This window comes from Perna viridis, chromosome 1 (assembly GCF_037379345.1).
Source record: "Perna viridis isolate PV_CMFRI_1.1 ecotype Kerala chromosome 1, ASM3737934v1, whole genome shotgun sequence".
Classification (NCBI taxonomy): domain Eukaryota; kingdom Metazoa; phylum Mollusca; class Bivalvia; order Mytilida; family Mytilidae; genus Perna; species Perna viridis.
This window is the reverse complement of record NC_142445.1, coordinates 1,390,629-1,413,067: the sequence shown is the minus strand read 5'-3', so window position 1 is coordinate 1,413,067 and position 22,439 is coordinate 1,390,629. Positions and strand designations below refer to the sequence as shown.

The 22,439-nt window shown below is 33.6% G+C and overlaps 1 protein-coding gene across 10 annotated transcripts in view; it reads right to left on the bottom strand.

Annotated features, from left to right (window-relative positions):
- LOC148626791 (hepatocyte growth factor receptor-like) overlaps window positions 1-22,439 on the bottom strand; it is a 44,670-nt gene that overhangs the window by 6,013 nt on the left and 16,218 nt on the right. For all 10 annotated transcript variants that reach the window (XM_088593060.1, XM_088592972.1, XM_088592889.1 and 7 more), the window contains exons 2-15: window positions 20,793-21,992; window positions 20,185-20,397; window positions 18,703-18,846; window positions 17,021-17,182; window positions 16,332-16,471; window positions 14,381-14,513; window positions 12,875-13,014; window positions 10,149-10,370; window positions 8,983-9,085; window positions 6,364-6,624; window positions 5,480-5,638; window positions 3,566-3,845; window positions 2,105-2,254; window positions 363-446 (exon numbers count right to left, since the gene is read on the bottom strand). In XM_088593060.1, coding sequence (XP_088449186.1) covers window positions 363-446; window positions 2,105-2,254; window positions 3,566-3,845; window positions 5,480-5,638; window positions 6,364-6,624; window positions 8,983-9,085; window positions 10,149-10,370; window positions 12,875-13,014; window positions 14,381-14,513; window positions 16,332-16,471; window positions 17,021-17,182; window positions 18,703-18,846; window positions 20,185-20,397; window positions 20,793-21,932 — 3,331 coding nt within the window. In that variant the 5' untranslated portion in view covers window positions 21,933-21,992. The remainder of the gene's footprint in view (window positions 1-362; window positions 447-2,104; window positions 2,255-3,565; window positions 3,846-5,479; window positions 5,639-6,363; window positions 6,625-8,982; window positions 9,086-10,148; window positions 10,371-12,874; window positions 13,015-14,380; window positions 14,514-16,331; window positions 16,472-17,020; window positions 17,183-18,702; window positions 18,847-20,184; window positions 20,398-20,792; window positions 21,993-22,439) is intronic.

Here is a 22,439-nt window from a genome sequence, read left to right as displayed (position 1 = left end):
CATTTATAGTACATTGTATATTATTCTGTCTTCTTGTTCTATTATTTTCCCTGTATCCTGTTCTTCATTCTAACCTCTACCCTTTACCTTCACATCTACAGATAGTTGTCATCACCTATTATCATCTTTTTCTATATATTGACCATTTTACTTATGACATTATGTTTTAACTGCTACAAGCTAGGTAATTCCAACATTTTACTTACAATGTAATGTTTTAACTGTTACAAGTCAGGACAATTCCTACATTTTACTAACCATGTAATATTTTAACTGCTACGAGCTGGGACACTTCCTACATTTTAGTTACGATGTAATGTTTTAACTGCTACAAGCTGGGACAATTCCTACATTTTACTTACGATGTAATGTTTTAACTGCTACAAGCTGGGACCCTTTCACATTTGGTATTTCTAGATATCCTCTGTATACACAGCCAAAATGTCCTGAAAAAGGTCACATAAGCTCTAGTAAACATACATTCAAATGTAATAAAAATAATTTATTTATAGAACCTGGGCCATCAAGCTTTTTAGAGGCAAATGCATGAGATTTTTGGTCAAATTTTGAATGATCTAAGAAAAAAAAAATCAAAAGAAATTGGTGCCAGATCAGCTTTAAAATGTGTGACTGTCACATGAAATCCATGATACTTGAAATGCCACTGGCCCAGTAGATCTTAGCATAACATGAGAAAAACCTACAGTAAATTTTTTAGTTAAACATTGTTACCTAAATTATCCCTTTGAAATATATGAATTAATAACAATAAAGGTGTATATCAAGTCTAAGCTATACCCAAACTCTAGAATTGATGTGAGGTTGCAAATTTGGTCACTCCCTCAGCAGGATTTAAACCCTTTCTCTTCTCTGACATCTATGGTAACAACGCCTGCACTTAGTCCAACTCTCTAGACCACTCGGCCAACTAGGCTATGAAATATAGCTTTCAATAACCAAGTAATACTTCCCCGTAAGTAAATCTAGAGCGTGAACATAAGCACATGATGTAACTGAATAGGACAAACTCTGATGGTATTGGCAGTAGAGGATCTGTATACAGATATAGCCACATCAAGTATTTAATACAGATAAGAAGTCCAGCGGGATGTGGCAACTCTACCATGTTACTTCCTAGTGCATTAATTATACACTGAAACTTCTTCAAACCGGCCACCACTGGGACAAGAAAAAATGGCCAGTTTATAGGGGTGGCCAGTTTTGTGAAAAATAGCAATGCATTCTAAGAGCTGTTTCCATTAATGTGTTCTATAACCCTACACCTTGTCAGCTAGCTGGACGAGGCATGTTTAATGCCAATTCGAAATTTTGGGCCTTTTATTACATTTCAAAGCATGTATCATTTGTAAATAATTTGATTTTATTAACAGTACTGCTAACTAAATAATGTCCACTGTTTTGAAAGAATGTATATTTAAGATCAAAGGGCTATAGATGGTAATTAATCATTTGTATTGTTTCAGTATACTACCTATCAACAAAGTCTAATAATTTCACCTCTTTATTGTTTTGTCTTGAGTACAGATCACATTACTTGATCGTACTTTTAAACGACCCTGATTGCCTAATGTGTGTTCACACCAATTAACACCCAACCAGTGACAAATGTGATGTCTGGATTAAATTTGTTGTTTAATCTACTGTCCCCTTCAATTATCATCTGTCTACTCATGAAATGCAAACCGGTCAGTGTATGAATTATTAATTACGTAATCATTTACAGTTTTGCTGACACATTTATTATTATTACATGTGAACAATATTCACTCAGCCGTAATTGAGAGGTTGTTTTCACTTGACTTATGTAACTAAAACTGTGAAAAAACGGCCGATGTATGGTTTTAGGGTGTGGCCAATCTACTGAAGAAAAAACACACAGGTTTTAAGGTATATCAGCTGGGACTTTTGAAAACAGCCGGTAACAAGTTTTCTGAGGTTTCGGTTTGGAGAAGGTTCATTGTATATATAAACATATCAGAATGTGACAACTATATTCACTAGTCTAAGCTACATCACAACTCTAAATATATGTATAAATTAGAGCCAATTTGATTTTAAATACATAGAACCAGCATGTAAATACCTTTTCCTATAATATCTCCCAATGTAAGCCATTCTCTTTCTATGAGCAGATTCTTATCTTTCAGTACTAGTAGCGTGTCGTCATCTAACATGATAGGAGATCTCCCATTGGCTGATGGCAACTCCCCAGACATTCTCTGTTCAGCATAGGCTGAGAAACATTGTACATTTTAATGCTTTATCACAGATATTTAATTGTTGCAAAAAACTAGTCAATTCAGTGTCAATGATTCCATGTAAGGATGAATTCTACAGAAAGGGCTATCATGAATTAGGATGATTTAATTGAAAAAGTGCAAAACATATTTTATAGAAAAATAAACCCAATATTTCAGATGTCTTCATGTTCAACCAAACAACAAAAATACACAATTTTAAATTATTTCATAGTAAATGTTCAAAACCTTTATGTTTTCTTAATACTGAGTATCACAGTTTTGATGTCTGACGGTAAAAAAAAAAATTAAAAAAGCAACTTTTCAATGATTTATCTACCCCATGCTTTGCCCATAAATGTTTCTTGGTCAAAGATGAACTTAAATCTGATTCATTTCATCATTTAAAAATTTAGCAACAATTTTCTAATCATACTTGCTAAATGACAATGTCATAACTAAGCAGTTAACCTTTATGGATATTTTTTTCTTTAAAAGGAAACAAAATCTTTTTAGTTGCTGAGTATGGCCTAAATTGACTTTTGTGAATAGAGCTTTACCACTATCAATAAGTTTAGTTTTTATAAATATTCTTCGAAGCAGTTAGTCAAATAAAAAGTTATGTTCAATAAACCTAAGATCAAATTATCCCAATCACAATTATTCTTCATAAATTTTACTATGTTATATTTTACATCTGGGAATCTTCCATCATCAAATAATACAGAAAAATAAAGTTCAACGTAGACTCAAATGATACCAGAATGTTAACCTGAATCCTACAGTAAATTAGTATGAATGAAGTATAAAATCTGGTAAGGGATTAGAGATTACTGGTTTCATAAAAGGGAAATAAGAGGAACACTAAAATTTCTATATTTTTTTATAATGTTAACTTTTTTTGCCTTTACCACAGTTTTATAATTCAACATGCATGACATACAAAAAATAGTTAATGAAAGTTTATCATAGATAAATTCTACCTGAATTGGTGTCACTTTTCTCATTGTGAATAACAATATTGGCCCCTGACTTTTTGTCAGGTTCCTTTATCTTTGTTGGTTCTACAAATGATGGATAAAGTGAAATGCTACATTGGGCTGATAAAAAGTCTTAGGTTATAAATGCAGTGTGTACCCAGTACATGCTTTGATCATCCAAAGGCACCACTAGGTACAAAGATGAATGTGAAATGTACAATTATAAAGAAAATAAATATAAAAAAATATGGACATGTATGAAAAGAAAGTTGAAAGTGTGGGGAAAACTTATCATAAGCTGTGACAAATACTATCATTTACATTTACCATTTTGTGCATTTTCCATGTCAAAAACTCTCTGTCCAGCAGAATCCAGACCAACAAAAGCAACCTCCCGCCCAGCTGAATACTGTGCTCCATTCTTATCCATTTCAGGTCTAAAACATCCAATCTCTCGTCTCTTCATAATATAAACCAGCAAGATAATTAGGAGAATAATCAAGGCTAATATAATCCCCAACGCAATGATCCCTGGAGATGTAGCTGACGATGGGGGCTGGATGTACACAAGTTCTCCAATGTCAAAGGTTAGATGACCAACTCTGACCTGAAATCAATATTTATAAACATTTTAGCCAAACAAAAACTAGTGGAGACATATGGTGCAATGAACATCATTGTATTTTTGCAAAAGCTTTAAAGATCAAACTATAACATAATAAAATGCTTTCCATGGCACAGTTTGAAATGACCGTAGAGGTCAAACCCTGAATAGTTGGGGCAAGTATGGACATTCCATTCAAACTTGATACAACTTCATAAATTATTGCAATGAGAATTTTGACACAGGATAATAATCACACCAGAACTGTAGATGCCCCTTTTTTGGTCCCTTATTCCTAGTCACACCCCCTGCCAGCCTTCCATTTGTGGTATGCCACCTTGTACAATATCTACAAAATGCTTGTTGTTGGCCCTTTAGTACCAAAATGGTTGGACTTTAACCCCTAAAATCAATATGTACCTCCCTTCTGGGGTTTGAAATAAAGATTGCCCAACTAAAACTCAAGTTATTAATCAAAAGTGCCAAGTGTCTATGGACAATAATGACAAAAACAGCACCATATGAAAAAAGAAATCTATGTATTTACCATTAGTTTGGCTGGGTTCCTGGTCACTGACTGATAATGGCACATTTGTGGGTGCATAGAGTAATATAAAATTTGTATTTACCTGGACAGTTTGTCTGGGTTCCTGGTCACTGACTGATAATGGCACATTTGTGGGTGCATAGAGTAATATAAAATTTGTATTTACCTGGAAAGTTTGTCTGGGTTCCTGGTCACTGACTGATAATGGCACATTTGTGGGTGCATAGAGTAATACAAAATTTGTATTTACCTGGACAGTTTGTCTGGGTTCCTGGTCACTGACTGATAATGGCACATTTGTGGATGCATAGAGTAATATAAAATTTGTATTTACCTGGACAGTTTGTCTGGGTTCCTGGTCACTGACTGATAATGGCACATTTGTGGGTGCATAGAGTAATATAAAATTTGTACTTATCTGGACAGTTTGTCTGGGTTCCTGGTCACTGGCTGATAATGGCACATTTGTGGGTGCATAGAGTAATATAAAATTTGTATTTACCTGGACAGTTTGTCTGGGTTCCTGGTCACTGACTGATAATGGCACATTTGTGGGTGCATAGAGTAATATAAAATTTGTATTTACCTGGACAGTTTGTCTGGGTTCCTGGTCACTGACTGATAATGGCACATTTGTGGATGCATAGAGTAATATAAAATTTGTATTTACCTGGACAGTTTGTCTGGGTTCCTGGTCACTGACTGATAATGGCACATTTGTGGGTGCATAGAGTAATATAAAATTTGTACTTATCTGGACAGTTTGTCTGGGTTCCTGGTCACTGGCTGATAATGGCACATTTGTGGGTGCATAGAGTAATATAAAATTTGTATTTACCTGGACAGTTTGTCTGGGTTCCTGGTCACTGACTGATAATGGCACATTTGTGGGTGCATAGAGTAATATAAAATTTGTATTTACCTGGACAGTTTGTCTGGGTTCCTGGTCACTGACTGATAATGGCACATTTGTGGGTGCATAGAGTAATATAAAATTTGTATTTACCTGGACAGTTTGTCTGGGTTCCTGGTCACTGACTGATAATGGCACATTTGTGGGTGCATAGAGTAATATAAAATTTGTATTTACCTGGACAGTTTGTCTGGGTTCCTGGTCATCTACTGATGATGGTATGTTTGTTGGTGTACACAGTAATACATTTGTTCTAACTTTCTCCACATTACACACATTGTTACCAATAGTTACAATCATGTCTTCCTTTGTCAACGCATAATGGAGGTTCATGCCCTGCATTATATACAATGTATACTTCTTAAATTGCTCTCAAATCCAATCAATCAGTTTTCTTGGTCAGTCGAAATAAATAATAACCTTCAACGTATCACTGGCATTTCAGTAGTTAAAGAAGAAAACACAAAGATAATCACTTGACCAATATTTTAGTGACCTACCATGCAAACAATGAAGCCATTAGTATAAAATTAGCTTTTTTTCAATGGTAACAAATAGCATTCCTAAAAAAAGGACATCTAATGGGATGTTACATGATCCATGTTGTGGGACAAAAAAAAAACAATAACCATTGTAAGGAGGGATGACAAATCTATAACATGGTATAACTGGAATTTGAAAATGGAATAATGCTGTAACTCAGACATGACCTGTAAGAATAAATAGTTGTGAAAAGTTCAAATAAAATCCAGTAAACTGCAATTATATCACCTTGAAATGGTTTTAAAAATCAGTACTTTATTGTACTTAACAATACATAAAAGTTTGAAAAAATTCCTACGATATGTTTTCAAGACATCATCTGGAAACCAATGGGAAACTAATACAGACAGACAGACAGGCAGATCTGTCAATGAAAGGGGAGTGTATCAGAATAAACCTCACCACATTGTCTGGTGCAATATTAAAATCAGGCAAAAAGACAATGCAACATCATGATTATAAATACAGTGGATAAAGCAAAGATATTTGCATCTTAAGAATTTTTGATAATTATGTACCTTTATTTCTAAACTTTTTTCTGTAATTAGGAAATATTTGACATGTTGGTTCTCAGAAAATTTATGGAACACAGGGTTGACATAATAGTGCATGTAAAACTTTTCAGGAGGTAATTGTTGCACTGATAATATGCCATCCATTATAAAACTAATAGATGTCAGCTTGTAACCACAGCATGGAAGGTCATTATCTAGAACATCAGATATACTGGGAACTGGACAAGTTAATTTGCTGCCATCAACTGACACATTATAACATGCCTGAAAAAGAGAAACACACAGGGTCAGTATCTAGAACATTGAATATACTAGAAAGAGGACAGTTAACTTTTCAGCCATCTACTAGTACACTGTAACATATTACAGGGTTTAAAAAAAAACCAAAAAAAAACAGAGAGTCAAGTTCTAAAATTTAAGAAACATAATGAATGGTAAAAACTTCAAACAACATTTTTAAATGTACATAGTGAGGTGTCAAATTAGATAAGTCTTTTTTAGAGCTGCATATCTATAAACTAGAGGCTCTAGAGAGTCTGAATCACTCACCTGGTCAAAAATAGTCTTTATAGCTTTCTAAAGCTGAAATCTTGACCTTACTGTACTATTGTCACAATTTAATCAATACAGAACATCTTAGTTATCCACCAACTTTTCATGTTATAAATTAAATTTCTAATAGTCATTTTTTTCTCTTCAAGGGCAACGACTCCAACACTGAGCAATAGATCTTTATGAAAATTTCAGCATAGGTCGGTCCCACCATGCTGATCAATTTTCCCCCTATATAATTAGGCTAAACCCTTTGCTTTTCAACTTATTTCAACAAGTTGTCAATTTTTATTAGTGGTGGCCATGTTTTCGACAGATAAAATATTGTTAAGGATATCCTAACAAACATCCATGCAATGTTTGGTTACAATCCATCCTACAAGTTGTCTAAGAGGAGATTTTTAATAAGATCTTTTCAACAGTTGAAAGTTTCTTTTAATCTATCATAGTTTTCAAGACATTAATAGAAAACCATTAAAAAAAGTCATTTTTCCCCTTTTAAGGGCAATAACTCTTACAAGGAGTCTGAAGACTTTTGTAATCCTAATAATATGGATCATTTCAGCTATTGGAAGAATTTGGATAAACCTAACGGTTTAGGAGATATATGTGAAAAACTACTGTCTGACCCCAATGCTCTATTTTTAGTAACGGCGACCATGTTTTTCGACGAATCAAAAATCCCCACATCAGTTCTATGCAGTTTACCCAAAGGAACATTCATACCAAGTTTGAATACAATTGGTCAAGTAGTGTCTGAGGAGAAGATTTTGGAAAGAAATAACATTAAAAATAGCAAAAATCGTAGAAAAAGGGCAATAACTTCAACATGGCTTAGGTCTCACTAACCACTTCTAACGTTTCCATTACTTTACATGTTAAAAAAGTAATTTTCAAAGTCTCACTGTGAATTCCCAGGACAAATGACATCTTAAAGCTGCATACCGTTGCGAAGCTTGGAAAATAAGGCTTCCAAAATCATTATGCTAATGGTACGATGATAGTAGAAATTCTTCACAAAATTTACTTGAATAAATAATACTGAAAATCCACATTTTTACCTGTTCTGCTAACTGACAGCATGGAGGCAAATTACTCACACATGTAAACAATATTCTTACACCTTTGTAGTTAATTACATATATGATTTTAAAGTACACATTCTCAGCTTTATTTTGACTACTTTTAATCATAATACACACAAATAATGCACTTACAATGCATATGTCTAGGTTCAGTGTGTTTTTGGTACTACATAGGGGGGTGGCCATTTGACCCGGAAGTGGTTAGTGAGACCTTAGTGGATTAAAACCAAAATTTGACCAGAGATAGATCTCATCATGCTGAACACTTTTACCTGAGTCAGAATTCAGCTAAACCTAGCAGTTTAGGAGATATATGTGATAAACTACTGTCTGACCCTATGTTCCATTTTTAGTAACGGCGGCAATGTTTTTCAACGAATCTAAAATCCCCACATCAGTTCTATGCAGTATACCCAAAGGAACATTCATACCAAGTTTGGTTTCAATTGGTCATAGTGTCCGAGGAGAAGATTTTTGAAAGAAATAACATTAAAAATAGCAAAAATTGTTGAAAAAGGGCAATAACTCCAACATGGCTTAACGGATTAAAAGCAAAATTTGACCAGAGATAGATCTCATCATGCTGAATACTTTTACCCAATCAGAATTCAGCTAAATGTAACAGTTTAGGAGATATATGTGAAAAACTAATGTCTGACCCCTATGTTCTATTTTTAGTAACAGCGGCCATGTTTTTTTAGGAATCAAAAATCCCCACACCAGTTCTATGCAGGATACCCCAAGAAACATTCATACCAAGTTTGGTTCCAATTAGTCAAGTAGTTTCAGAGGAGAAGAGTTTTGTATAATTGTTGACAACGACGACGGATGCCAAGTGATGGCAATAGCTCACAAGGCCTTTGGCTAGGTGAGCTAAAAATGAAAGATCAATGGAAATTTGCTGAAATTCATCTTTAACTAATACAATACTCAAGAGGCCTGATTACCAAGTTATAAATCTATATCAACCTTCTATATGACTAACCAGAGGTTCTGTCTTGACATTTTTGCCAGTGATCGTAGTAACGATCCTTGGTTCTTGGATAATATGTAGATTGGATCCTACTACAGTCACAAGAGTACCACCACTGAAAAAAGTCAGATGATTAAACAATTGCTCTCACTAACAACTATTATTGTTACCATAATTTTATGTGTTAAAAAAGTAATTTTCAAAGTATTGTGACTTCCTTGGATGTATTAATGTTGCAAAGCTTGGAAAATAAGACTTTCAAAAGCTGCTAGTATGATGATTGTAGAAATTTTTCACATAATAATACTGAAAATCCACATTTTTACCTTTTCTGCTAACTGACAGCATGGAGGCAAATTACCCCCTTATGTAAAGAATATTCATACACTTTTGTAGTAAATTACAAATATGATTATAAAGTACACATTATCAGCTTTACTTTGACTAATTTTGATCAACATACAAACAGACTATGCTCTTACAATGCATACATCTAGGTTCAGTGAGTTTTTGGTACTATATAGGGGATGGTCATTTGACCTGGAAGTGATAAGTGAAAAGTAAAAACCTTTAGTCCATTTAACTCCCTTTGGAGTCCTCCAACAGGAATTATACTCCTTAATGCACAATTAACTCCCTTTGGAGTCCTCCAACAGGAATATGTACCTTTGTACACATCTATATATCATGCAAGATCTTCCTATTAAATTTCTATGAAATCTCTTGTGGGGTTTCGGTAGAGTTGCACTTTCAAGGTTTTTACATGTAAAACCCTTAGGTTTGATTATATCCCTTTGGAGTCCTCTGACAATAATTTTATTCCTTCATGCAAATCTATATATGATGTCCAACCTTTTCATTAAATTTCATTATAATACTTTCAGTATTTTAGGAAGAGTTGAGCTCATATGGTTTTGATATGTAAAACCCTTAAGTTGTATTATCACCCTTTTGAGTCTTCCTGCAGTAAATATATTGCTTCATGCACATCCTCATATGATGCCCAATATTCCTAAATAGTTTCATTCCAATCCCTTCAGCTGTTTAGGGGGAGTTGTGGTTACAAGCAATGTGGACAGACGGACGGACAGAGAGGTTCACCGCCAGACAAGATGATTCCTATATACCGTCAAATTTGTTTGCTGGAGTATAAGAAGAAATTTGATCCATTAGATTACCTCTGTATAGCATCATGTCTACTGATGCTTGTTATGTTTGCATCCTGGAAGTAACGATACGTTTTACCAGCATCATTTTCATCAAACTTCATAGAGAAACCATCAATGTCTACTCTAATAGAAACATGATACACAGGACTTGTATCACGACGACGTCTTCTTCCTATATCATAACTTATTTGTGGAGTCATACAACTAATACTGGAACTCTGAACACCAACTCTAAAATCATATTAAAACAGAAAATATGAACAAAATACATTTCTACTGTCCTAACTCCTTCTCTGCTAAAGAGATTCAAATGTAAATAAAATGCTTCACAGGAGGCAGCTTGATACAACTGCAGTGATTGAACCAAGAACAGTAGTGATAAATATGGACACAATAATAATTTAAGAACATTAGTGAGCGCGCTCATATACCCCACGCATCCCAATGTTGGATACTCAAGTAAATTTGTTCGTAAGAGAAATATATGTAGAAGGACCCCAATAAAAAAAGGAATAAGAGTGTTTTTTTTCAGGCTTTAGACCTTTATCTTCTAACTAAATTCTGTTACTCAGAATGGTAGTTTCAAACTCCAGACTGTGATTTCTTTGAGTTTTAGTTAATCCAATGTAAATACTGTCGTAGCGGAACAAAACGTACACTTGACCTGTAACTTCTCATGGTGAAATGGTTATTTCTGTGAATTTTGCTAAGTTCAAGGCCCGTAATTTCGGTCAAAATCATCAGAGCAAAAACGAAAAATTAAACTTGACCTGTAACTTATCATGGTGAACTTATATACCAAAAATCACGTCAATATCTGCAAGCATTTAGAAAAAAAGTCTGGAAAACCGTTATTTCTGTGAATTTTGCTAAGTTCAAGGCCCGTAATTTCAGTAAAAATCATCAGAGCGGAACAAAAGTCAAACTTGACCTGTAACTTATCATGGTGAACTTATATATCAAAAATCATGTCAATGTCTGTAAGGGTTTAAAAAAAAACTCCACAAAACTGAAGATGGACTGACAGACGGACGGCGCAACAGACTGGCAGACGAGTCAAAAATATTATACCTGTCGCAACTTTGTTGCGTGGGGTATAATAATAATTCTTTATTTCTGGAGGGTAACATTGTTAGTCTACAGCTGATTTTCCCTGAGGCTCTTACACAAATCAAATAAAAATACAGAGGTATGTAAAGATGGCACAAAATTAGTAAAAACTACATTTGTGCATGCAAAAAAAAAGTATTTCATTGAACAATGTGTGGACAGCTGATGTTATTCTTAAGCCTGTTGTACTATTAGGAAGATTATTTTTTTTATCTCTGCTTATTAGACTTGACTTCTTTCTTTGGCACTATTTACTTCATTTGTGAAGGGCCAGAGGAAACAAAAGTATGTCAGAATAGCTCTGTCTTATATTAATGAATGAAAAGAGCATTGTTTACAGCATTTTGTGAATTGTATGGATTAAATTCAGAGACAAATTTTATATTTCATATAACTCATTTAAACATTTCAAAATCATTTGGCACTTGAGATATATAATTATATTCACAACAGTAAGCCAGCCTAAAGAAATAAAGAGTGGTTTGGATAGGGTAAAAATTCTGTATCAAGTATAGACCTGACTGCCCTCTCTTGCAGCCTTAATATACATTGTAAATTGTCCTCTGTACAATTACCCCAAGAAGATCTACTGTACATCAGATTGTCATTGGACACAGGTTAAGATTTTGCCCCTTTTTGGCCACAAATTTCTAAATGGTTCGTCAAAACCTCATAAATCAATTTCCTTTTACTCAAGTTTGCATCCAGAAATAAGAAAAATGCTAGTTTCTGGCCCCTTTATTGTCAGTAACACTTGGTTCTGGTCCCAGTTCAAATCTTATCCCCCAAAATCAAATCCCAATCTGTACTTTATATAATACTGAGGAATAATATCACGGGCATCTATATGCTTTCACTGGGGTTAAAAAGTAAAGATATATGAAATGCTTGTTTTTGGTCACTTCCAAATGGTTGGGGCCATAATTTCCAAAATCAATTCCAAACTTCTTTTGTTGTTTTGAACCTTGTTACAACTAAACTGAACATCACTTGTTACATTTCTGGTTCATCAAAGTTTATATTATACCTAGGTTCAATCTGACACTTCTCTAGAATCAATGTTTATATCATATCAAGGTTCAATCCGACACTTCTCTAGAGTCAATGTTTATATCGTACCTAGCTTCAATCCAACACTTCTCTAGGATCAATGTTTACATCGTACCTAGGTTCAATCCGACACTTCTCTAGGATCAATGTTTACATCGTACCTAGGTTCAATCCAACACTTCTCTAGAATCAATGTTTATATTGTATCAAGGTTCAATCTGACACTTCTCTAGGATCAATGTTTACATCATACCTAGGTTCAATCCGACACTTCTCTAGAATCAATGTTTATATCGTACCTAGGTTCAATCTGACACTTCTATAGGATCAATGTTTATATCATACCTTGGTTCAATCTGACACTTCTATAGGATCAATGTTTATATCATACCTTGGTTCAATCTGACACTTCTATAGGATCAATGTTTATATCATACCTTGGTTCAATCTGACACTTCTATAGGATCAATGTTTATATCATACCTTGGTTCAATCTGACACTTCTATAGGATCAATGTTTATATCATACTTTGGTTCAATCTGACACTTCTAAATAATCAATGTTTATATCATACCTTGGTTCAATCTGACACTTCTCATTCGCCAACAGTATAGTATGATTAGCACCGATATCTAGATTAGTTCCAGATATTATAAGCTTTGTTCCACCAGAGACTGGTCCTAGTTTGGGTATAAACTCATTCACTATTGGAATCTACAGAAACAAAATAACAATAGAATAGTGGAGTAAAATGGGTTTAACCATTCACCTTTGCTATCATAAACCATATGCAGTTAAAACAGATATAGTACATGTATCATGCAATTCCTTATTTGGCCACTACATCCCAGCTCATAACCAATTAGTTAGCAAAAATACACAGGATAAAAGAACAGCGTTCCAATGTCCCCATGTAAATAAAGAAAGTGCTGAAAAACCCTAAATTCATTGACATTTTCCAAGTCCAAGGTCAGTAACTTCTGTAAAAATCATTTAACCATAACCAAAGTCGAACTTAATCTGTAACTCTTCATAATAAGGCCGCAATACCCAAAACAAACTTATTTGGTATAAGCATTACAAAAAAAAGGTGTGGAAAACGTCTGTCCGCCCAGCATTTCCATGTCCCCTTGTGAAGCATCACAGGGGACAAAAAGGTCTAATTAAGTCAGTCTCTGTTAGAATAAGATTGTGGGGTGAAACATGGTATGGGAAAAAACCACCATTTTGAAAGTGTAATTTGACTATTTACATCATCAAAATCTAAGAATGAAGACAACATTTTCTTTTTGGTAAATTGAATTACAATTTCATTAAAATGCACGGAAAATGAACATTTCAAGGGCAGATATCTCTGTCAAAAATCTCCATCTAACATTTTATTGAAAAAATTTCTGAATAAATCCAATGATGCAGAGATGAAAAAGTGGTCTTCCAAATTAGGAAATCATTCTTGAATGAAATAATATTAGGTTTTTGACATGAATGTTCCTGATTTTTATCATTTTGCCTGATTCTTACACTTAACAGCTTGAAAAATAATACATGCAGTAGACATATCAGAGCATGAAAAGAAAAAATTGTTGATATGCCAAACAAAAAGTGCATATGAAATCCTTGGTGCAAGACCCATCCAAATTTGAGCAAGTGTAGTACAATTGTACAGGATATTTGAAAGGATTTTATGTACTGATAATATCAACAAGAACAATGTATTGACTTGAAATAAACAAAACATATGGATGAGGCTTAGAACTGGGGTAAGTGTAAAGCACTGCCAAATTCATATTTTGTTTATATTTCTAATCAATATACTGTTATTGTCTTTATACTGCAGTCCTTATCATTTTTTAAATCCAATTTACTTTTTATATGATTCATTTATTACATTTTGTCCCCACAAGTGGTCCCTTGAGAGTGACACTATGATAAACAGCCAGTTCATACAAGGGGTAGGAAAGTACACAAAGCCAAAGTGTTATATACTGTCAGTGACCATATATCATCAATAAGTATACTGTCACTGCATAGTGGTTGTTCAAATTATAGAACGATTGCAGTTTAAAACTGTTTTAATTACCTTGAAGAAGAATACAAACTCAGGAGAGGTGTACTCCCCTGAAATCTGGTATGGTAGATTACTGGTATCATTGACCATCACCTTGATCTGACCTTGTCCTTCACCTATGACTTTCTGTGTAATACACTTGATTCTAAAGGAATGTGAAAACACTTATTATATTGAGTAGAACAGTTCATTTATGATAATACTCCAACAAACATTTGACATTTCTCTTAATGTTTCCTAATTACCTTTGAAATCTGAAGAAGAATTGTAAGTTTGAATTGTGATTTCCTCAATATTTTACCTACAGTTGAACCTTGTTAAGTCAAAGTCAAAGGGACCACGCAAAAATTTCAAGGTTTCTGCATTTACATCATTTGTTGTCCTTGTACATATACATGTACTACACTTTACATGTCTTGCGTTTAATAACGGAAGACATTTTTTGTATTTTGTGTATCATGTTTGAAATACTGAATGGCACAATTTAGTGAAATTTGCTTCTTATTTTTTGTACATCAAAAAGGTCTTAAGTTCATAACACCTTGCATTGCATGACTCACAATCAGGTGTATCATCAAACAATGTATTCTAAATTACTACGATTAAAATTCAAATTCACTAGCGAAATGAATGCAGTCGTACACTTACAATTGTCTGTTTGATGTTTAATTAGATAGTCAAATACCATTACAATTCATCTATATTTTTTAACATTTTTATCAAAATATCAAAATTTCCTTTATCACTGCTAGTGTGAATTTCGGCGTGTAATTAATAAAATTTGTTTTTTTCCCCTACACGCACAATTTTGAATTGCATACACAAACATACACATATCAAGCCAAATTGAGTATCAACAAATTAATTTCAAAAGCCACACTAATTGTTGTTAAAACACACTACGATCATGGTTTGAAATAAAGCAATTGGTTTTCCAACTAATTCATCCGAGGTAAAATTGTATTGGGGTAAGGGGAGTTTTGCTAGGACTTTGTAATTAGTTATCTGAGATTTCAACTAATCCGAGTTTGACACATTGAGGTTTCGACTGTATTCAATGAAATTCAGCATGAAAACAACAAGAAACTTACGTAGCCTGCAATGACTGACACAAGTGAAAATGTCAATGAATAGCCAAAGATTTTTAAGATGAAAAATAAAAATAGCTGGCTCATTGGTACATGACACTTGGTCCATCCCTACAAAGTGTCCTAAAATTAATTGAGCATTTCATAATAAGTTGAAGATGTTACAGTTTGGTAGAAAAATAACTTACAGATGAACAAAAAGTTTGAGACAAACACAAAGGTATAGGATAATTCCAACATTCCCTACAATTTATCAAATTCATTTTATCTATATATTATACTGATTCTAAAGAATCTGGTTGGGTAAGGGCAAAATTTGGCCTCAAAAACTAAGTCTACATGAAGGAAATTTTATGTTATTAATCAAGCTCTTTAATGTGTTTTAGAGTTGATTCAATAGGTTTATGGTAATAATTTGAACATATACAGTCATATATGCCCTTCAAACTTGACTGAGATTGGGAAAACCTGTTCAAAAGGCCGGAAAACACCAAATTTTGTGCAGTTTTTCACTCTTTTAACAATGGTCACATGTGTTGACTCTCATGCTTCATATATTCTGTGTATAATTGTCAGTTACAACTCACATAAAAATATCTTGAGTCAACAGATGTGTGGCCACTTCTGTTCCACAAAAAACCATCTTAAAAATTGCAGAAATGTTAAAAGTTAAAGGTTTTTGTAAAAGTTACATAAATGCATACTGTCATTTCTGGAATAACATAATAAATCTTGTCAAAAACATCTCATATTCAGTGTTTGCGACATTTTACTATACTACTACTACCAAGAAATCAGCATTAATCAAATTTTCAGAAATGCCCAAATTATGAGGCCAAAAAGGCTCCTAACCAAACTTTCTCCTTTCCACTTACTCTGTGTTAGTGGCAGAGGTAATAGTACATGTATCCTGACCAATGTACACTGTCCTATGTGCTGCGTACTTGGTACCAAAGTTTCTTCCAGTCAATGTCAACATAGTGTTACCATCCACAGGTCCAGCAACAGGTGATATCTGGAAAATATATGAAACATTAATTGTGAGGACAGCTGTCTAAAATAAGGTGATATCTGGAAAATATATGAAACATTAATTGTGAGGACAGCTGTCTAAAATAAGGTGATATCTGGAAAATTTACGAAACATTAATTGTGAGGACAGCTGTCTAAAATAAGGTGATATCTGGAAAATATATGACACTTCGTGAGACAGCTGTACACAATATGGTGATATCAGGAAAATATATGACACATTGTAAAGACAGCTGTCTACAATTAGGTGATATCTGAAAACCATATGACTTGTTATTAGCCAACCAACTGCTATTATCTGGGTACCATATTTATATGGCTAACACTATTCCCAGCCAACTGGTGATATCTGCATTAAGAAAGATGCAAACACTATTGCCTTACAACAAGTGATAGGAGGGCAAAGTAAGACATAAGGCCAATAGTATTGTCTACTAACAGGTAAAATCTGGGCAAAGTTAAACAAAACTTCAGTGATGCAACCAGGAGAATGTCTCTTGTTATCATGAAAGGAGAGTAACTCAGTACTTACTTTATCTATGACAGGAGGGCAACTATTGCCAGTCCAACCAGAGCTACAGTCTTTATGTAATGAGCATTTACCATTACACCAACCACAACCTAGGGGGTCAATCCCAACACATGTTTCACATGTTGTGTGTACCTCACACACATCTAATGAAAATTTCACTACCTACAATGAAAAACAGAGTATAAGATCTGATTCAATATAATTTCCATTACAAATATACATACATGTAGGAGATGAGTACCATCATTATACTTAAAATTGAAAATTGAAACCACAGAAAGTGGATATATTACTATATTAAGTATCTCTCATGTGGTACAAACTGTTAACCAAATTTCAATAATTCCAAATTCCATCACAAAATATCAAGTTGGTTTTTTTTTGTATTTTGTTTTGAATCTGGTGTGAAAAGCGACATTCTATTTTTGTAAAAGCGACCATGTTTTTTCTTGGATAAAACTTCCTCAAACCTAAGGAACAATCAATGTCATTAAATTCTGTAGTTTCTGAGGAGAAATATTAACATTAGAAATAGCAAAAAGATGTAAAACAAGGGGCAATAACTCCAGCATGGTTAAACAGATTTATAGGAAATTTGACCACATATACATGTATAGATGTCATCATGCTGAACATTTTACTCTATGTCAGAAGCAGGCTAAATCTAATGGATTTGGAGATATATGTGAAAAACTTCTGTCTGCCCCCTATGTTCTATTTTTAGTAAGGCATGTTTTTGGACAGATACAAAATCCCCCCCATCAGTTTTATGCAGAACACCCTAAAGAACATTAATACCAAATTTGGTTCTAATTGGTCTGGAGGTGTCAAAGATTTTTCAAAGAAATAATATTAAAAATAGCAAAAAAATGTTGAAAAGGGACAATAACTCCAACTCAGCTTAACAGATTTGCACAACATTTGACCACTGATAGATCTCGTCATGCTGAACACTTTGACACATTTGATTTTTGCTAAACCTTACAGTTTTGAAGATATATGCGAACAACTTCTGTCTGACCCCTTTGTAATATTTTTAGTAAGGGCAGCTATTTTATTTTGGAGGATCAACCTCACATCAGTTCTATGCAGAATACCTTCAGAAAAATTCATACCAAGTGTGCTTCAAATTGGCCCAGTTGTTTCTGATTAGAAGATTTTGAAAAATTGTTAACGTTGACGATGAGGGACAGACAACGGACGAGTGATGGCAATAGCTCATATGGCCCTTTGATTTAAAGATTAAAAAAGACTTCAGAAATATGAATATACATCTTGGTCTTTTTGGAGTATGTCTTTTATAAAAACATCATTTACATTTACTTGCCTTCAGGAGTTTGGCAGTTTATCTACAGCTAGTATAGTTCCATACAAATACTGCTTTGATTCCTTAGTCCATTATTATTATTTTGAGTTTTTTTATCATTTTCTTATGTCCATTTTTCAGAATGACTTTATGATTGATCTCTAACTTTGTGAAATGTTGTTTATAAAGTTGGAGATCTATAATACATGTACCACATCACAATGTTTAATGCTGAAAAAGGATAATATGTGTCATTTCAAACAGTTTACATGAACCATTCACAATTTATAGGACACAACAAAACATGTTAGAACAAAAACATTCAGACAAAGAATCCTATAAATGTTATTTATTAGGAATGTTTATGATATCTTACCTTAGAACCAGTTAAAATATACAAGCTTGTTTGTGATTGGTCTAATGCTGTACTTGGCTGTATACCCAAGCTTCGGTTCTTAGTAATATCATACATCATGTACTGTTTTAATGTACCAAATCCAGATAATTTCTGTACAATCACCTGAAATCACATCAATGGTCATGTTTATCATGTACAACATTATGTAGAATGGCAGTGACAATTAACTCCCTGCTAAAACATCAAGCACAAAGGCAATAATAGTGATAAAAAGGAAAGTTTATAATCCAGGATTTGTATGTATAATTTCCAGGGATTATAAACTGCAAAAAAATATCAATTTTAAGCTCTCTTATAGTGACCTCTGAAATATGCCTACGACTCATAGACATATTTAAGAGGTCACTTCAAGTTAGAAATGTGTACATTTTAAATATTTATGAATACTAGCTTTATTATCAACTTCTGGACCACTCTGGCTCACATCGTAGGTAGAATTTAACTGCTAAACAGCTTTGGCCTACAATGCAAGTAGTCCATGTAACTTTTTAAAGAATATGGACAGTAAACTTTGCAAAATAAACCTATAAAGTTATACCCCCATTTATACAGGGAAGTTGATATTGGACCCAACGCTTAATACCTATACCCATCTCTAAATCAAGCCACATATCACATTCGTACAGGAAGATGATATTGGATAGTACCCAACGCTTATTACTTATGTCCTATCTATATCAAGCCACACATCACATTCGTACAGGAAGTTGATATTGGATAGTACCCAACGCTTATTACTTATGTCCTATCTAAATCAAGCCACACATCACATTCGTACAGGAAGTTGATATTGGATAGTACCCAACGCTTATTACTTATGTCCTATCTAAATAAAGCCACATATCACATTCGTACAGGAAGTTGATATTGGATAGTACCCAACGCTTATTACTTATGTCCTATCTATATCAAGCCACACATCACATTTGCAATCAATCCATCAAAGAAGCCAAGATTTTTGGTGAGGAAAATCATTCTGCATGGTGAAAATGTCTTATTCCAACAAAACAGGAAGTTGATATCAAATAGCACCACAAATAGCTAACATCTATACTAAGTTATCAGCCAAATTAATCCATTGAGAACCATTCAAATGGAAGGATGGACAAGGTGCTTCCAATATACCACCCACTTTTTTAGTGGGATATAAATATACCAGGTTTCTTAAAAAAAGAAAAAACATTTACACATACACGGCACATCTGTTTGGCTTATTTCAAGTAAAATCAGCATTGCTTTACTCAGTTTTTAGGGCACTGCCACGAAAAGTGGAGGACACATCACAGCAATCATATCTTCTTCCATTCATGTTTCTATGTAACAATTCATGTCAAGGTCAAATTAATGACTTTATGCATAGCTGATGTGCACTATCTTTACCAGAGCACAGCAGGGCCAACAGAGATGAATTCAAACACAATGATTACTAGTTTATTTTACCTTCATCAGGTATCCATCATCAGTACTGAGAATTGCTACAGGCTTTCTGTTCTGTTCTACAACATCCACTGATGTTAGTATAGAGTTCTTTACAGAATAGAAAGCAGCTAATGACAAAGTAAGTTCACTTCTCTTTGCCGGGTCTGTACTTTCCTGTATACCATTTACATTACGATCACTTTCACCACAATAATTCGACAAATTAATCTTAGACTGAAATAGAACCAAGAATTTATAATGACAAAAACATGGGAACAAAGAAATATTGAAGTTGCGTTGAATACCTTTTATGATTCTTTAAACTTGCTACAGACAGAAGCTTGTGTTTTTACAATGTAAATTTAAATCTACACCTAATTTATTTTTATGTCTATCATATTTGCATACAGATTCTTTTTTTCTTCCTTCAACAAGTGATATTTTCTTTTAGATGACAACTTTACAGTAATAGTCCATAGCAGTGTAGCAGTTACAATATAACAGAACTCACTTGTCATTTTCTTTGCAGAACACAAGCATCTTGTTACTTACCATAATAAATTAACTTAATTATCTCTTATGTTAAAGAAAAATAAGAAAGACAGGTTTTAAGGAAGTGATAAACTTACATCAGTATTACATTTCCTAGTTTGTCCCAAACTTTTACCAACATACCATGCAACTTCATTTCCAATACCACTGGTGAAGCAATATTGTCCTAATTTTTCAAATTTTTCCAATATGCTATTGAATTCATAACTACACATAACTGATCCTTCTGACCTCCGAGGAGAAGGGTCAAGGTCATCATTTTTGCCAAATGTAACATAAAGGTGATCAAACAGTGGTAATATACCATACTCTGATAGTTTGGCACTTGTTGCTATGTGATAGGTTTTGTCACCATATAAACATTCTAATGGTAGCTCCATGTACGATGAATATGTAAGATCATTTTGACAAATTCTAATAATTTTGGTCACAAACTTATTATTTTGTGCATCAAATGCAGTTGGATCATTCATCTGTACTGATATAAAGTAGGTATATCCATCTTTCTCAAATCCATAAATATAATAGGAACGAAACTTTTTTCTGACATTGATATCAACATCCATATATGTTGATGATGTTTGTGAATCTAAGAAATAATCCATGCCCCAAGAGTTATCTAATCTTTTTATTTCACGTGTTGACAAAATAGCTGGTGTGTATTCTTGTGATTGATTGGCTGTTCCCATGGCAACATACAGTAAATCATGTGAATTAGACAATGTTCTAGGTGGAGATCCAAAAAAGGCAAAAGAGTTTAAATATGACTCCCCACTGACACTTCCTACAACATTACTGGTAGGTGTTTTAGGACTAAGTGTGTGGTTCATGGCTGAGATGTCACTGAGAGAGTAGGCAGTACACAAACCATGTTTAACTGTACCACATGCTAGAATGTAGTTCAGCTCTTTATTTATTGCTAATACATGTATTTTGTTGTCAGTTGTCTCCCTTGGCAGTGAACATGGTTCAGGTTCTGGATAACAAGAAGGATTATCCAATACTGGACCAACTTCAACTTCACTTAAAACAGATAAATTTCCATACAGTTGTAAGAATATGTTCTGACCACCAATGTACACATATCCTGTTCCTTTATCTACTGTTATTTTACCAAGAGGTCCATTCTCTGGAGACACATTATAAACCTGAATTATCCTAGCTTCACATACAATGTAGGAAAATAGGTAAAAAAGTGTAAGCACATAAATCTCCATTTTGAATCTGTGACAAGTCAGTCTTCATCTAGTTGTCTGTCTCCACTGTTAACATGAGTCCTGTAAAAATAAATAAATATTATTACAGGCTTTCAAGTTACTTTTGTCAAAAATAAGGGCTATTTTTAGGGCCAAATTCTTAAAATATAAGGGCTAAATATGATTTTTAGGACTTTTAACATAAAAATAAGGGATGACATTCTTTCTTTTTCAATTATAATACTAAAAAAACATGTTATTCAACACTGGCTAAAGACAACTATATAAAAGCTATTTACAAGCCTAGAAGATCATGTCAGTGACCATTAACAGTTGTATTTCTGCAACTGCTAATGATCACCAAAATGTCTTCTGAGGTGTTTATTTGATCATAATATTCATTTTCTGAAAGTATACTAAGCTAGATACCATTAATACAAACAATATAAAGGGAAGTTACTATATAAAAATTTCAAAATTCGAAAAATAAGGAATTTCTCAACAAAAATAGGGCTTTTTAGGATTCTT